Below are 13,013 nucleotides of genomic sequence, written 5' to 3'. Positions count from 1 at the left end.
AGAAAACCATGTGTTTCTAGTTGGCTGCCGGACATGAGCTTATCGAATGAATAAAACTGATTATTTTGTAAATTAAAAAGAAAAGTCTACAAAGGCCTAAGAACATTTCTAGAAGGAAGGTTATTGTTTAAATGCTAACACACACACACACACACGCACACGCACACGCACATACACACATATATAAAATATGATGGCTACCGACTATCTTCCCCCGCCACCATCCTTTCCTTCTAAGATAATATTGCTGAGGGCAAGCACTGTCCGTGAGCTCCTTCATACATGGCTGAAACGGGGGGCAGAGGACCCAGGCTTCTGCTCACAGCAAGGGGCCTGGTCCTGTAATGGGAGTTCAGGCCCTGCAGCCCCATATGAATGGGCGATTCTGTCTCTCAGAGTTGCAAGTCACCCTCGCCCCTGCCTGCTACTCCTGTCAGCACCCTCAGGGGCATCTCAGAACATCAGTTTCTAAAGAGCATCACCCAGACAGGATGGGGAACACAAAAGGGATGGTTTCCGAAGAGCAATTATATCAAGCATTTTTTTATGAGTAGATGTAAGCGCTGACCTGGAAATCTTTGCAAGAAGCAGCCTATCACAGTGAAAGGAGTGTGAGCTCTGGATCCAGACAGACCTGCGTTGGAGCCCAGGTTCTCTACTCACTTGATCCCAGGCAAGTTACTTCACTTCTTTGAGCGTCAGTTTACCCACTGGCAAAACAGGGATAATAATATCTACCTTGGAAGGTTGTTCTGGGGATCAGTGATAATGGTATTAAAAGCCTGATGCTTAGTACACTTTTATTATTAAAAGATAATTTCTATCATCATCACTGATTTAAAGAGGGCCCGAAGCACCATGAGGGCTCTTTGTCTTTTTCACATCCTGTGGGAAAGTATCAATTAGATTCTTCAGCAGAGCCTCACTCCTGTAGTCATCTGCATAAATCCCATCCCCCAGCCTTATCCTACCCTGAATCGATGTTTCAAATACTAGAACTCAAAACACAATTTGCCAGGGATTCTTAACAGTTGTGCCAATTAATCCTGCAAGGTCTAAGAAAACCATAAACAGTCTATTAAGTGAAGGATATTATTGTACTACATCAAAGTTACTTTGGATCAAACAGAGCCTTCCACAAAATCAAAGTGCAAGAATGCTTGACATATGCTCTCATGAAAGGAACTGAAAGCTAGAAATTGTATCTACATTTCAAATTTTACGTTTATGATTTTTTGCTCTGAAAAAAAATTTTCCTTTTACTTAAATGCCAAATATATAAAGAGATATAAATTTAAAAAGTGTATTTTCTTTAAGAATAAAGAAAAAGAATCTCATTTTTTCATTAACTACTTGCTACTTCAAAAAGTCAGTCTTGAAATTCAACAACTCACTTTTAAACAGCCAATGAGTTAAAGAAGGAATCGCGAGAGAATTTTGAAAGTATCGAGAGACAAATGAAAACAAAAACAAAACATTCTGAAACTTGTGGGATGCAGAGAAGGCAGCGCCAAGAGGGAAGTGTACAGCTGTGGAAACACTTACATTAAAAAGAAGAAAGATCTGAAATCAACAACTTAACTTTATACCTCAAGGAAACAGAAAAAACCAAGAACAAATAAAGCTAAAAGTTAGCAGAGGGAAGGTAATAACAAAGATTACAGTAGAGATAAACAAAATGGAGAAAAGAAAAACAATAGAAAAAAAATCAGTGAAACCAAGAGTTGATTTTTGAAAAGATCAATAAAATTGCCAAATCCTCCATTAAACTGAGAAAAAGAGAGAAGACTCAAATAACTAAAATCAGAAACTAAAGAGGGACTATTACAACTGATGTCACAGAAATAAAAAGGATTATAAGAGACTACAATGAATAAATGCATGCCAACAAACTGAATAAACTAGAAGAAATGAATAAATTCTTAGAAACATACAGCCTATCAAGACTGAATCATGAAGTATTGAAAACTCTGAATAGACCTATAACTAGTAAGGAGATTGAAGCAGTAATCAAAACCCTCCCAACAAAGCAAAGCCCAGGACCAGATGGCATGACTCCAGAGTTCTACCAAACATTTAAAGAACTAATAGCAATCCTCCTCAAACTCTTCTAAAGACTAAAGGGGCAGTGGGGGCACATCCAATCTCATTCTAGGAGGCCAGCATTATTCAGATGCCAAAAAAAAAAAAAAAAAAAGACGCAACAAGAAAAAATACACGCCAATAACTCTGATAAATAATGATGCAGAAATCAACAAAATACTACCAAACTGAATTTAACAGCACATTAAAAGGATTATACACCATGACCAAGTGGGATTTACACCTGTAATGCAAGGATGGTTCAACATAAGAAAATTGATATAATATTGTACATCACATTAAGAGAATGAAAGACAAAAACCACATGATCATCTAAATTGATGCAGAAAAAGCACCTGACAAAACTCAACACCCCTCATGATAAAAACACTCAAACTAGGAATAGAAGAAAACTACCTCAACATAGTAAAAACCATATATGAAATGCCCACAGTGAACACATACTCAATGGTGAAACACTCAACGGTGAAAGCTTTTCTCCTAAGGTCAGGAATAAGGCAAGGATACTCAGTCTTATCACTATTGAACACAGTACTGGAAGTCCTAGCCAGAGCAATAAGACATGTAAAAAAATAAAAGGCATCCATGTTGGAAAGGAAGAAGTAAAACGATCTCTGTTTGCAGATGACATGATCTTAGGGAAAACCCTAAAGATTCCACACAAAAAAATGTTAAAACTAATAATTTCACCAAAGTTGCAGGATACAAAAACCAAAACACAGAAATCAGTTGTATTTCTATGCACTAACAATGACCAATCTGAAAAGGAAATTCAGAAAATAACCTCATTTATTATAGCATCAAAAAGTACAAACTACTTAGGAATAAACTTAACCAAAGAGGTGAAAGACTTGTAGACAGAAAACTACAAAACACTGCTGAAAGAAATCAAAGAAGATACAAAGAAATGGAAAGTCACCCTATTTTTGTGGGATTGGAAGACTTAATATGTTAAAATGTCTACAACTACCCAAAGTGATTTACAGATTCAATGCAATCCCTATCAAAATACCAATGGCATTTTTTGTAGAAATAGAAAAAAAAAAATCCTAAAATTCATATGGAATCTAAAGGGACCCCGAATAGCCAAAACAATCTTGAAAAAGAAGAACAAAATTGGAGGACTCACATTTCCTGATTTCAAAATATACTACAAAGTAACAGTAATCAAGACAGTGTGGCACTGGAATAAAGACAGATAATATAGGCCAATGGAACAGGATAGAGAGCCCAGAAATAATCCCTTGCATGTATGGGCAAATGATTTTCAGCAAGGGTGCCAATACTACACAAGGGGGAAAGTCAGTTTCATCAACAAATGGTGTAGGGAAAACTGGACATCCACATGCAAAAGAATGAAGTTGGACCCTTACCTTATGCTACATACAAAAATTAACTTGAAATGTGTTAAAGACCTAGAACTATGAAACTCCTGGAAGAAAACATAGGGGGAAAGCTTTAGGACATTGGATTCAGCAATTATTTCTTGGATATGACACCAAATGTAAAAATAAACAAATGGGACTGCATCAAACTTAAAAACTCTGTGCAAAGGAAACTGTCAATAGAGTGAGAAAGCAATGTATGGAATAGGAGAAAATATTTGTGAATCATGTATCTGGTAAGGGATTCATACCCAGAATATATAAGGAACTCCTACAATTCAACAACAAAAAAATGAATAACCCAATTAAAAATGGGAAAAGGAATTGAATAGAAAATTTTCCAAAAGATATATACAAGTTGCCAACAAGCATATGAAAAAGATGCTCAACATCACTAATAATAAGAGAAATGCAAATGAAAACCATAATGAGATATCACCTCACACCCATTAGAATGGCCACTATCAAGAACAGAAAATAACAAATGTGGGCAAGGATGAGGAGAAATGGGAACCCTTGTGCACTGTTAGCGGGAATGTAAAATGGTGCAGTCATTATGGAAAACGTTATGGAGGTTCCTCAAAAAATTAAAAATAGAATTACCATATGACTCAGCCATCCCACTTCTGAGTATATATGCAAAAGAATTCAAAGCAGGATCTCAAAGAGATATCTGCACACCTATGTTGATTGCAGCATTATTCACAATAGCCAAGAGGTAGAAGAAACACTAACATCCATTGACATGAATGGATAAAGAAAAGGTGGTATACTGGGCTTCCCTGGTGGCGCAGTGGTTGAGAGTCCGCTTGCCGATGCAGGGGACGCAGGATCGTGCCCCAGTCCGGGAAGATCCCACATGCTGTGGAGCGGCTGGGCCTGTGAGCCATGGCCACTGAGCCTGCGCATCCGGAGCCTGTGCTCCGCAACGGGAGAGGCCACAACAGTGAGAGGCCCGTGTACCGCAAAAAAAAACAAAAAAAAGAAAAGGTGGTATATACACACAACGGAATGTTATATAGACTTAAAAAAGAAGAAAATCCTGGGACTTCCCTGGTGGTCCAGTGGGTAAGACTCCATGTTCCCTGTGCAGGGGGCCCGGGTTCGATCCCTGGTGGGGGAACTAGATCCTGCATGCTGCAACTAAGAGTCGGCATGCTGCAGCTAAAGATCCCGCATGCTGCAACTAAGACCTAGCGCAGCCTAAATAAATAAATAAAATACAAAGCCACTTTAAAAAAAAAAAAAGGAAATATTGTCACATGCTACAGTATGAATGAACCTTGATGATATTATGTTAAGTGAAATAAGTCAGCCACGAAAGGACAAATACTGCATGATTCCACTCATATGAAGTATCTAATGTAGTCAAATCATAGACACAGAAAGGAAAAAGGTGGTCACCAAGGGCTCTGAGGAGGATTTACTGTTGAAGAGATATATTGGGTTGGCCAAAAAGTTCGTTCTGGTTTTTCCTTCCCATCTTAAGGAAAAATTCGAACGAACTTTTTGGCCAATAAATAGTTTCAGTTCTGCAAGACGGAAAAGTCCTGGAGATCTGCTGTACATAATATACTTGACACTACTGAACTGAACTGTACACTTAAAAATGGTTAAGACGGTAAATTTAATGTGATGTGGTTTTTATCACTATTAAAAAAAAAAGAAGAAAGAAATGGTAACAGATGGCAAGCTGAAACTTAAAAAGTCAGTGTCACTCTTATAACATCTAGATGAACAAAAGACAGTCCGTATCTACTGCTGCCAATTAGAATCCAGACGGTCATTTCATGTTGATTATAAATGAATGATTCAAAGAAGTATTAAAAAGGGATGAAATGAGGCTGAGAATTTCATTTTAAAGTTCTAAAAAGCCCTGCAAAACCAATTTTCTTACAATTCACAAACAATAAGTACATGAAACTCTATCTGATGAAACACAATGCAAGTTCGCTTGGCGAAGGATAAAGCTTTATGTATAAACACTATATATTTAAAAGATAAGACGGGATTGTTACATTTTCATTCCGAGTCACGATGCAGCATCAAACCTACTCTCACCAGCCCAATGGGTATCCCAGCACACCGCAGAGCATACTCACACCCAGAATTCCCAGTGCACATAAAGCAAGTTAGCATTTTCATGAACTTTACGAGTTCTAACAAGCTCATGAGGTAGCATTGCAGAAAGAATTTCTTTAAGGTTTTTCTATGCTATATTATTACCAGATAGTTCGTTTTTTTAGGGCATAAAAAATTAGAAAACTGGCCTGGCATATAAAATATACAATTTTAATATGACAACTATGAAATTATAGAAAATTAAGAGCAATCTATGCTCTATCTGACAAACATAAACATCTGAAGCTCCACTGTTAGGCATCATTTAAAAGTACGAGCTTATCCAAATTTTACTGATAAAAATTTAAGCTCAGTACAGCAATCTGAATTTTGCTATATTCCAAGCATATTCATTTTTTATATAGGTTATATACTCCCACTTGTTTTTTCAAAAGAGAAGTTTAAGTAAAAACACAAAATGCTGCACTGCGGCTTTAGTGAATGAGATTTCAAAGACTATATGATTACAACAAAAAAAACGCAGACTAATAAATCGACATGGTTCCTGTTTTGGCAACACACCAAATATTGTGCTTTTATAAGCTTTAACTCAAAGGAGAAATTTTATTAAAGTGTCATATAAAAGAGTAATACTTATTTTAGCATCTGAGCCAGAACTGCTTTCAGAGTTCATGTAAGGTGCTTCTCGCCTACCTTTTGGCTGTGGCAGGTACAGCGGTTTCTTTCCTGGCCCCCGAAGGGGCTGGCAGGGAGCCACTGGCTTTCTTTGGTACCACAGTGCCGTTGTTGACGGTGGTTCTTAAAGGCAAGGTCTGCACCAGTGGTCTTGCTGTAAGACAAGCAGAAAAGGCAATCAGAACTTTCGCCTTTTCAAGGGAACTCCTTACAGGACTTCAAATAATGTAGAAAGAAAAAGGACGTCCATTTCAAATGCTAGCAGAATCGACAAAGGTGCAAAGACAACGGAGCTTTTCAACAATGGTGCTGAAACAATGAACCCAGACACCAACCTCAGGCCTTACACAAAAATTAACTCAGAAGGGACCACGGGCCTATGTGTGAAATGCAAAACTAAAACTTCTAGATGAAAATATAGGAGAAAAATCTGTGTGACCCTGCGTTTGGTGATGGGTTTTTAGATACAATACCAAAAGCACATCCATGAAAGGAAAAATTGATATCTTGGACCTCATTAAAATTAAAACAACAACAAAACTTTTGCTCTGTAAAAGACATCATTAGGAGGATGAAAAGACAATTTATAGACTGGGGGAAATATTTGCAAATCACATATCTGATAAAGGACTTGTATACAGAATATAAAAAGAACTCTTAAAATTCAACAATAAGAAAATGAATAGCCCAATTTAAAAAACGTGCAAAAGATCTGAACAGAAACCTCACCAAAGAATATATACAGATGGCAAATACGCATATGAAAAGATGCTCAACATCTTTTATCATTAGGGAAATGCAAATTAAAACAATAATGAGATATCTCTATTACACCTATGAGGATGGCTAAAATCCAAAACACAGACAACATACCAACGGCTGGCCAGGACGCAGAGCAAGAGGAACTCTCCTTCATTCCTGGTGGGAACGCAAAATGGTACGGCCGCTTTGGAAGACAGCTTGGTGGTGCTTACAAAGTTCAGGCTCATAAATTCTACCATAGGATGCAGTAATTGTGCTTCACACTAAGCATTAACCCAAATGAGTTGGAAACTTATGTCTACACAAAACTTTCATTTAATATTTATAGCAGCTTTATTTATAGCTGTGAAAACTGGAAGCAACCAAGATGTCCTTCAATTGGTGATGGATAAACAGACTGGGGTCCCTCCAGACAATGGAATAGGATTCAGTGATGACAGGAATGAACCAATCCACACAACCATGGGTGAGTCTTAAATTCATATTGCCAAGTGAAAGAAGCCAGTCTGAGAGGCTCTATACTGCAAGATTCCATTTAAAGTGACATTCGACAAAAGGTTCAACTATAGAGACAGAAAGTGGATCAGTGGTTGCCAGAGACTGGGGGCGGTGTCACTAGGTGAAGCACAGAGATGCTTCAGGGTGGTAAATCGTAGTGGTGGACGTGTGATGCTATGCATGTGTCAAGACCCACAGACCCTTACAGCACAAAGAGTAAACCTTAATACACGCAAATACGATAATAGTCAATAGGAGATGGGGGAACCCCATGACGGAATGCAGACTGTGACAAAAGAATCTGACTGCGCTACAAACATGCAACGTAACCTCACGGAAGGGGTTGGAGAGGAAAGGTGCGGACAAAGTGATTCTGGTAATGAGCAGAGACTGGAAGCCTACAAAAGGAACTGCACATAAGCACTGTATTCTAGGTGGTGAAGTTGTTTCCCACAGGGCCATAAGGTAGGAGCCCGGCTTCTCACTGTTGGAGAGGGAGGTTACAGACCAGCAAGGGGGGAAGGCTAGAATGAACCAGGTGGATTGGAGAAGAGGAGACATCAGTGTGAACTCATGTCTAGCTTAACAGAGACAAAGACACACAGAGACGTAATTATAGGTAAGTCTGTGTACACGGGTTGTATAAACACATCTATTTCCCAGCTCTGTCTGCTGAGAGACCCAGGGCCCAAACCTGGGTTCCTAATACCAATCTACAGCAAAAGGAACCAGGGCTCCTTGGGGAAGCACCTGAATCCAGGGCTGAGACAGGGACTATCCAACATGAGCCCGGAGCATCTTATGGTGCCAGAAAGTAAGGAAGTGCTCACAGAACCCACACTGACGGGGGCTGTGGCAAAGGGACCCAGGAGCCAATGGGAAGAGCCAAAGCCGCAGCAATGTGGGCAACAGAATAAATAAAGTAGTGCTGGGTTATACCCCCAACTATCACATAAATATCCACAGGTCCACGCTGATATAAATGCACGATGGAATAAATGCATGAGGAGGACAAATCCCCAGGCAGAAGAATTCTGAATGATTTATGTAGATACTCTGTCCTTGAGGTGGTGGGGCACATTCTCCACTCCTTCCGTGTGGGCTGTGCGTAGTGACTTCCTTCTAAACCACGCAGTGCGGAGGTGTGGCGAGAAGGAGAAACCTGACCAACCCATCTCAGGTGATCACGGTCAACGTCAACAGTGGTAAGTCATGTTCACAGGACACGTCCTTGGTAGATGTGATGAGAATGGCACCTGACCTCTGTGGTCTTCCTCCCTAAACCCAGCCCTAGTCTGATCGTGAGAAAAACATCACACAAACCCAGACTGAAGGACCGTCGATGGATGACCTAAGTGGTACTCCTCAGAACTGTCAAGGTCTTCAGCAGCAAGGAAAATGTGAGAAACTGTCGGTTCAGAGGAGCCTCAGGAGGCACCATGACTAAATATAATCCCAAATGGGATCCTGGGACCAAAAAAGGACATAAGGGATAAACTAAGGAAATCTGAATAAAGTATGCCCCTCGATTGATAATAATGTATCAATGTCGTCCCATTAGTCGTGACAAACGCGCCATGCTAATATAAGATGTTAACAGTAGGGGAAACTGGGTGCAGGAGATACGGGAACCGTCTGTATTCTGCCTGCAACGTTTCTGTAAATCTAAAACTACTCTAAAATTAAAAGTTTATTTTAAAATGCTAGCAGAATTAATTTTGTTCATCCCAGAATTAAATCTACCTCAGCGCAGGCTCTTAGAAACACGACCAGTGACAAAACTGCCTAGAATGTCAAAATTTTAATATACTGAAACTTTTCAGTCCCTAAAGCTGAGGGCCAGACTACCTTTCTTTTTAACTGTGAGAGTTTAAAAAGCCAGTCAGGCCCCTCCAGCCAGAGCAGAACACCCTTCTTCACCCTCTCCAAGCTCTCTCTTTCTTCATCCTCTGAACACCTGCTCCAGCCAAGGGCCTAGACCAGTGCTCAGACCTGATATTCCACAGTGAAAATACCACAGTTCCAAAACAGAGATCCTGAATCTTTCCTAACACACACAATCTGCTCCCCGTGCTGAGGTCCACTCTCTGCCGGGACAGAACCCTTCCCAAGTAGGAAGAAATGCCATCCTCACCTCACCTCTATCTCCTCTTTCTACTTCACCTATCATTTCAGTCTCCATTCTGTCTGCTTTCTTTAAATACATGTACTGTGTTAGTGTCCTCCCCGAAATTCACGTCCACCCAGAACCTCAGAATGTGGCCTTATTAGGAAACAGTGTCTTTGCAGATGTAATTGGTTAAGCTCATACTGGATTTGGGTGGGCCCTGAATCCAATGACTCGTGTCCTTTTAAGAAGCCCATGTGTATATATGTACATATAATGGAATACTACTCAGCCATAAAAAAGAATGAAATAATGCCATTTGCAGCAACATGGATGGAACTAGAGATGATCATGCTAACTGAAGTAAGTCAGACAGAGAAAGACAAATATCATATGACAACACTCATATGTGGAATCTAAAATATGACACAAATAAACTTATCTACGAAACAGAAACAGACTCACAGACATAGAGAAGAGACTTGTGTTTGCCAAGGGAAGGAGGGGCGGGGGAGGGATGGATTGGGAGTTTGGGATTAGCAGGTGCAAACTATTATATATAGAATGGATAAACAAGGTCCTACTGTATAGCACAGGGAACTATATTCAATATCCTGTGATAAACCATACAGAAAAGAATATGAAAAAGAATGGCATTGACATATATACACTACCAAATGTAAAACAGATAAGCTAGTGGGAAGCAGCCGCATAGCACAGGGAGATCAGCTCCGTGCTTTGTGGCCACCTAGAGGGGTGGGATAGGGAGGGTGGGAGGGAGGGAGACTCAAGAGGGAGGAGATATGGGGATATATGTATATGTATAACTGATTCACTTCGTTATAAAGCAGAAACTAACACACCATTGTAAAGCAATTATACTCCAATAAAGGTGTTAAAAAAAAAGACTAGTAATACAAAAAAAGAAAGAATGTATGTATATGAATAACTGAATCACTTTGTTGTACAGCAGAAATTAACACAACATTGTAAATCAACTACACTTCAATAAGATAAATTAAGGGGAAAAAAAGAGGCCCAGGTGAAGATGCATAAGGAGGAGCTCGCCACGTAAGGACAGAGGCAAGAGACTGGAGTGGCACATCCTCTAGCCGAGGCCAGACAGCAGCCACGAAGCCCGGCAACAGGCATGGACCAGTTTCTCCCTCAGAGCCTCCAGGAGGGACAATGCTGCCAGCACCCTGATTTCAGCCCAGTGGCACTGACTTCAGGCATCTGGTCTCCAGAACGGTGAGGGAATCAATTTCTGTTTGTACTAACTCACAACAGAGGCCCTAGGCAGTGACTACAGTATGCATATCAGCTTGCTGGGCGTCTTTCAATCCACCGATTTTCTTGTTCCCACCACGCACCCAGGCGCTCCAACATCCACCCCCCGACCCCCAACAAGCAAATCCTGCCTCATTCCCACCTCCTTAGCTTGTTTCTGTGGAGAAGAATCCCCTGGAGTTAAAATACAGATCGCTGGGCCCCATCCCCAGATTCAGGAGGTCTGGGGCAGAGCCTGAGACTCTGCATTTCTAACCAGTTTCCGGGTTGCTGCCGCTGCTGCTCTAGGGACCACACTTTGAGAACCACTGGTCGGTGCCATCCTCCAGCTTCGAAGGGCCTCTCCTCGTTAGCCCAGGCCTCCTCGGCTGTCCCGCTCTCATCTTCTGTCACACGTCAGTCTGTAGCTCACAAATGAGTGCCTGATTACGGACTGCTGTTTCAGGCGGGCTAGCCTTACTTCCCCAGTTAGAGCGGGTGCACACATCGTGCTGGGGGAGGGCATCACCTAGATCCTTCTCCGTGTGCTTGGGGAGTGGACTGGACTCCACGCCGAGCCCCAGGCTTACTGCCCCATCTCCTAGGCTGACAGCAGCACAGCTATAGCTAATCCCATGCCTGCAGGGCCAAGGGGAGGGAGGTCACCAGACCCTAAGAGGAGAGACGCTGCTGGGGGAGCAGCAGCTGCATCCAGGGGGTGGGGACACAGCCAAGCCGAGGGGCCCCAGGTGGAAGGAGTCGGGGGTGGATCCTCTGACCACACTCTCCCTCCTTCCAGTCCCCAGCTAGGGATCCCCTGCTCAAACCTCACTGGAGCAGAGAGCGGTGTGGTCCATACAGCTCAGCTGCCGGGGCAGAGAGCTGGCTGGAGGAGGGTTAGGAAAGGGCCTGGAGGGGCAGATGGAAGATGCCTGGCCCCCAGCTTCTCTCCGGCACCTGGGCCAGGACCTGCCTCACCCACTTACATGCCCACCAAACCAGGCCGGGCGAGCCTCCTGGGCTCCCCTGGTCCCTGCTTTGCTGCTGTCCTCACATTGTTTATTCCTGTCCACTCCATTGCCCGGGGGCTCCACGACGGCAGCAGCCCCTGTGATGCTGACACAGAAGGTGTTCAACATGCATTTGTTGATCAGACTGCACTAAATTTCGAGAACAAAGACCCCACTTTCAAGAAAAGGCATTGTGTTGCCATTTCTGAGTCACTGTTTTTTTTTTTTTTTTGCGGTACGCAGGCCTCTCACCGCCGTGGCCTCTCCCGTTGCGGAGCACAGGCTCCGGACGCGCAGGCTCAGCGGCCATGGCTCACGGGCCCAGCCGCTCAGCGGCATGTGGGATCTTCCCGGACGGGGGCACGAAACCGTGTCCCCTGCATCAGCAGGCGGACTCCCAACCACTGCGCCATCAGGGAAGCCCCACTGTTGTTGTTTTTCTTTTTTTTAATTTTATTTTTTGGCCATGCCACACGGTATGCGGGATCCTAGTTCCCCGACTAGGGATCAAACCCTCACCCCCTGCAGTGGAAGCACGGGGTCTCAACCACTGGACCCCCAGGGAAGTCCGTCTGAGTCACTGTTTTTTATCTTTCCTTGAGTCATAATTTCAAACTTCAGTCTCATAATCATCTAGTATTGTCCTTCTCCCCAAAAAGGAAATGGGACTTTTTTAAAGCCCATAAAAAGAACATCAATTGCATGCAACGGGCCTTCTCAGAGGGCATAATAAACCTTACACATTAAACTATAACAGAGTAGCATCAAAAGCAAACAGAACTGTTAAAGTTGTAATGAGAAATCATAAAAGAAAAATAGTGAATATGGAGAGGAAGCGGGTAGAAGGAGGGAGGGGGGGATGGCGGCTACACTTGGAGTGACAAGAAGTTGGAAAGGTTCTCATTTTGGCAACATCCAATCACCACTACATCCTTATCTTGATAATATCTTTGGCTTTTCGTCACCACTGACTTTTTAAATAGCATCACGACTACACCAATATGCGTGCTAAATACCTATTTTGCACACGACATCTCGTCAGGTCTCTTTCATGTTTCCGTATCTAAACATGATTAGCCACTCAAGGAAAAAATGCTGCCACCATAAAGAAAAGTTTTGGAA

General features: G+C 42.1%; 1 protein-coding gene across 9 annotated transcripts in view; it reads right to left on the bottom strand.

Moving 5' to 3' along the window:
* The window catches only part of EML1 (EMAP like 1), a 163,354-nt gene that overhangs the window by 61,685 nt on the left and 88,656 nt on the right, over positions 1 to 13,013 (bottom strand). For all 9 annotated transcript variants that reach the window (XM_060295275.2, XM_030883386.2, XM_060295274.1 and 6 more), the window contains one exon: positions 6,264 to 6,399. In XM_060295275.2, coding sequence (XP_060151258.1) covers positions 6,264 to 6,399 — 136 coding nt within the window. The remainder of the gene's footprint in view (positions 1 to 6,263; positions 6,400 to 13,013) is intronic.

The sequence above is a fragment of the Globicephala melas genome, chromosome 2, assembly GCF_963455315.2.
Source record: "Globicephala melas chromosome 2, mGloMel1.2, whole genome shotgun sequence".
Classification (NCBI taxonomy): domain Eukaryota; kingdom Metazoa; phylum Chordata; class Mammalia; order Artiodactyla; family Delphinidae; genus Globicephala; species Globicephala melas.
The sequence above is the reverse complement of the archived record's forward strand: the minus strand, read 5'-3'. Positions and strand labels throughout refer to the sequence as shown.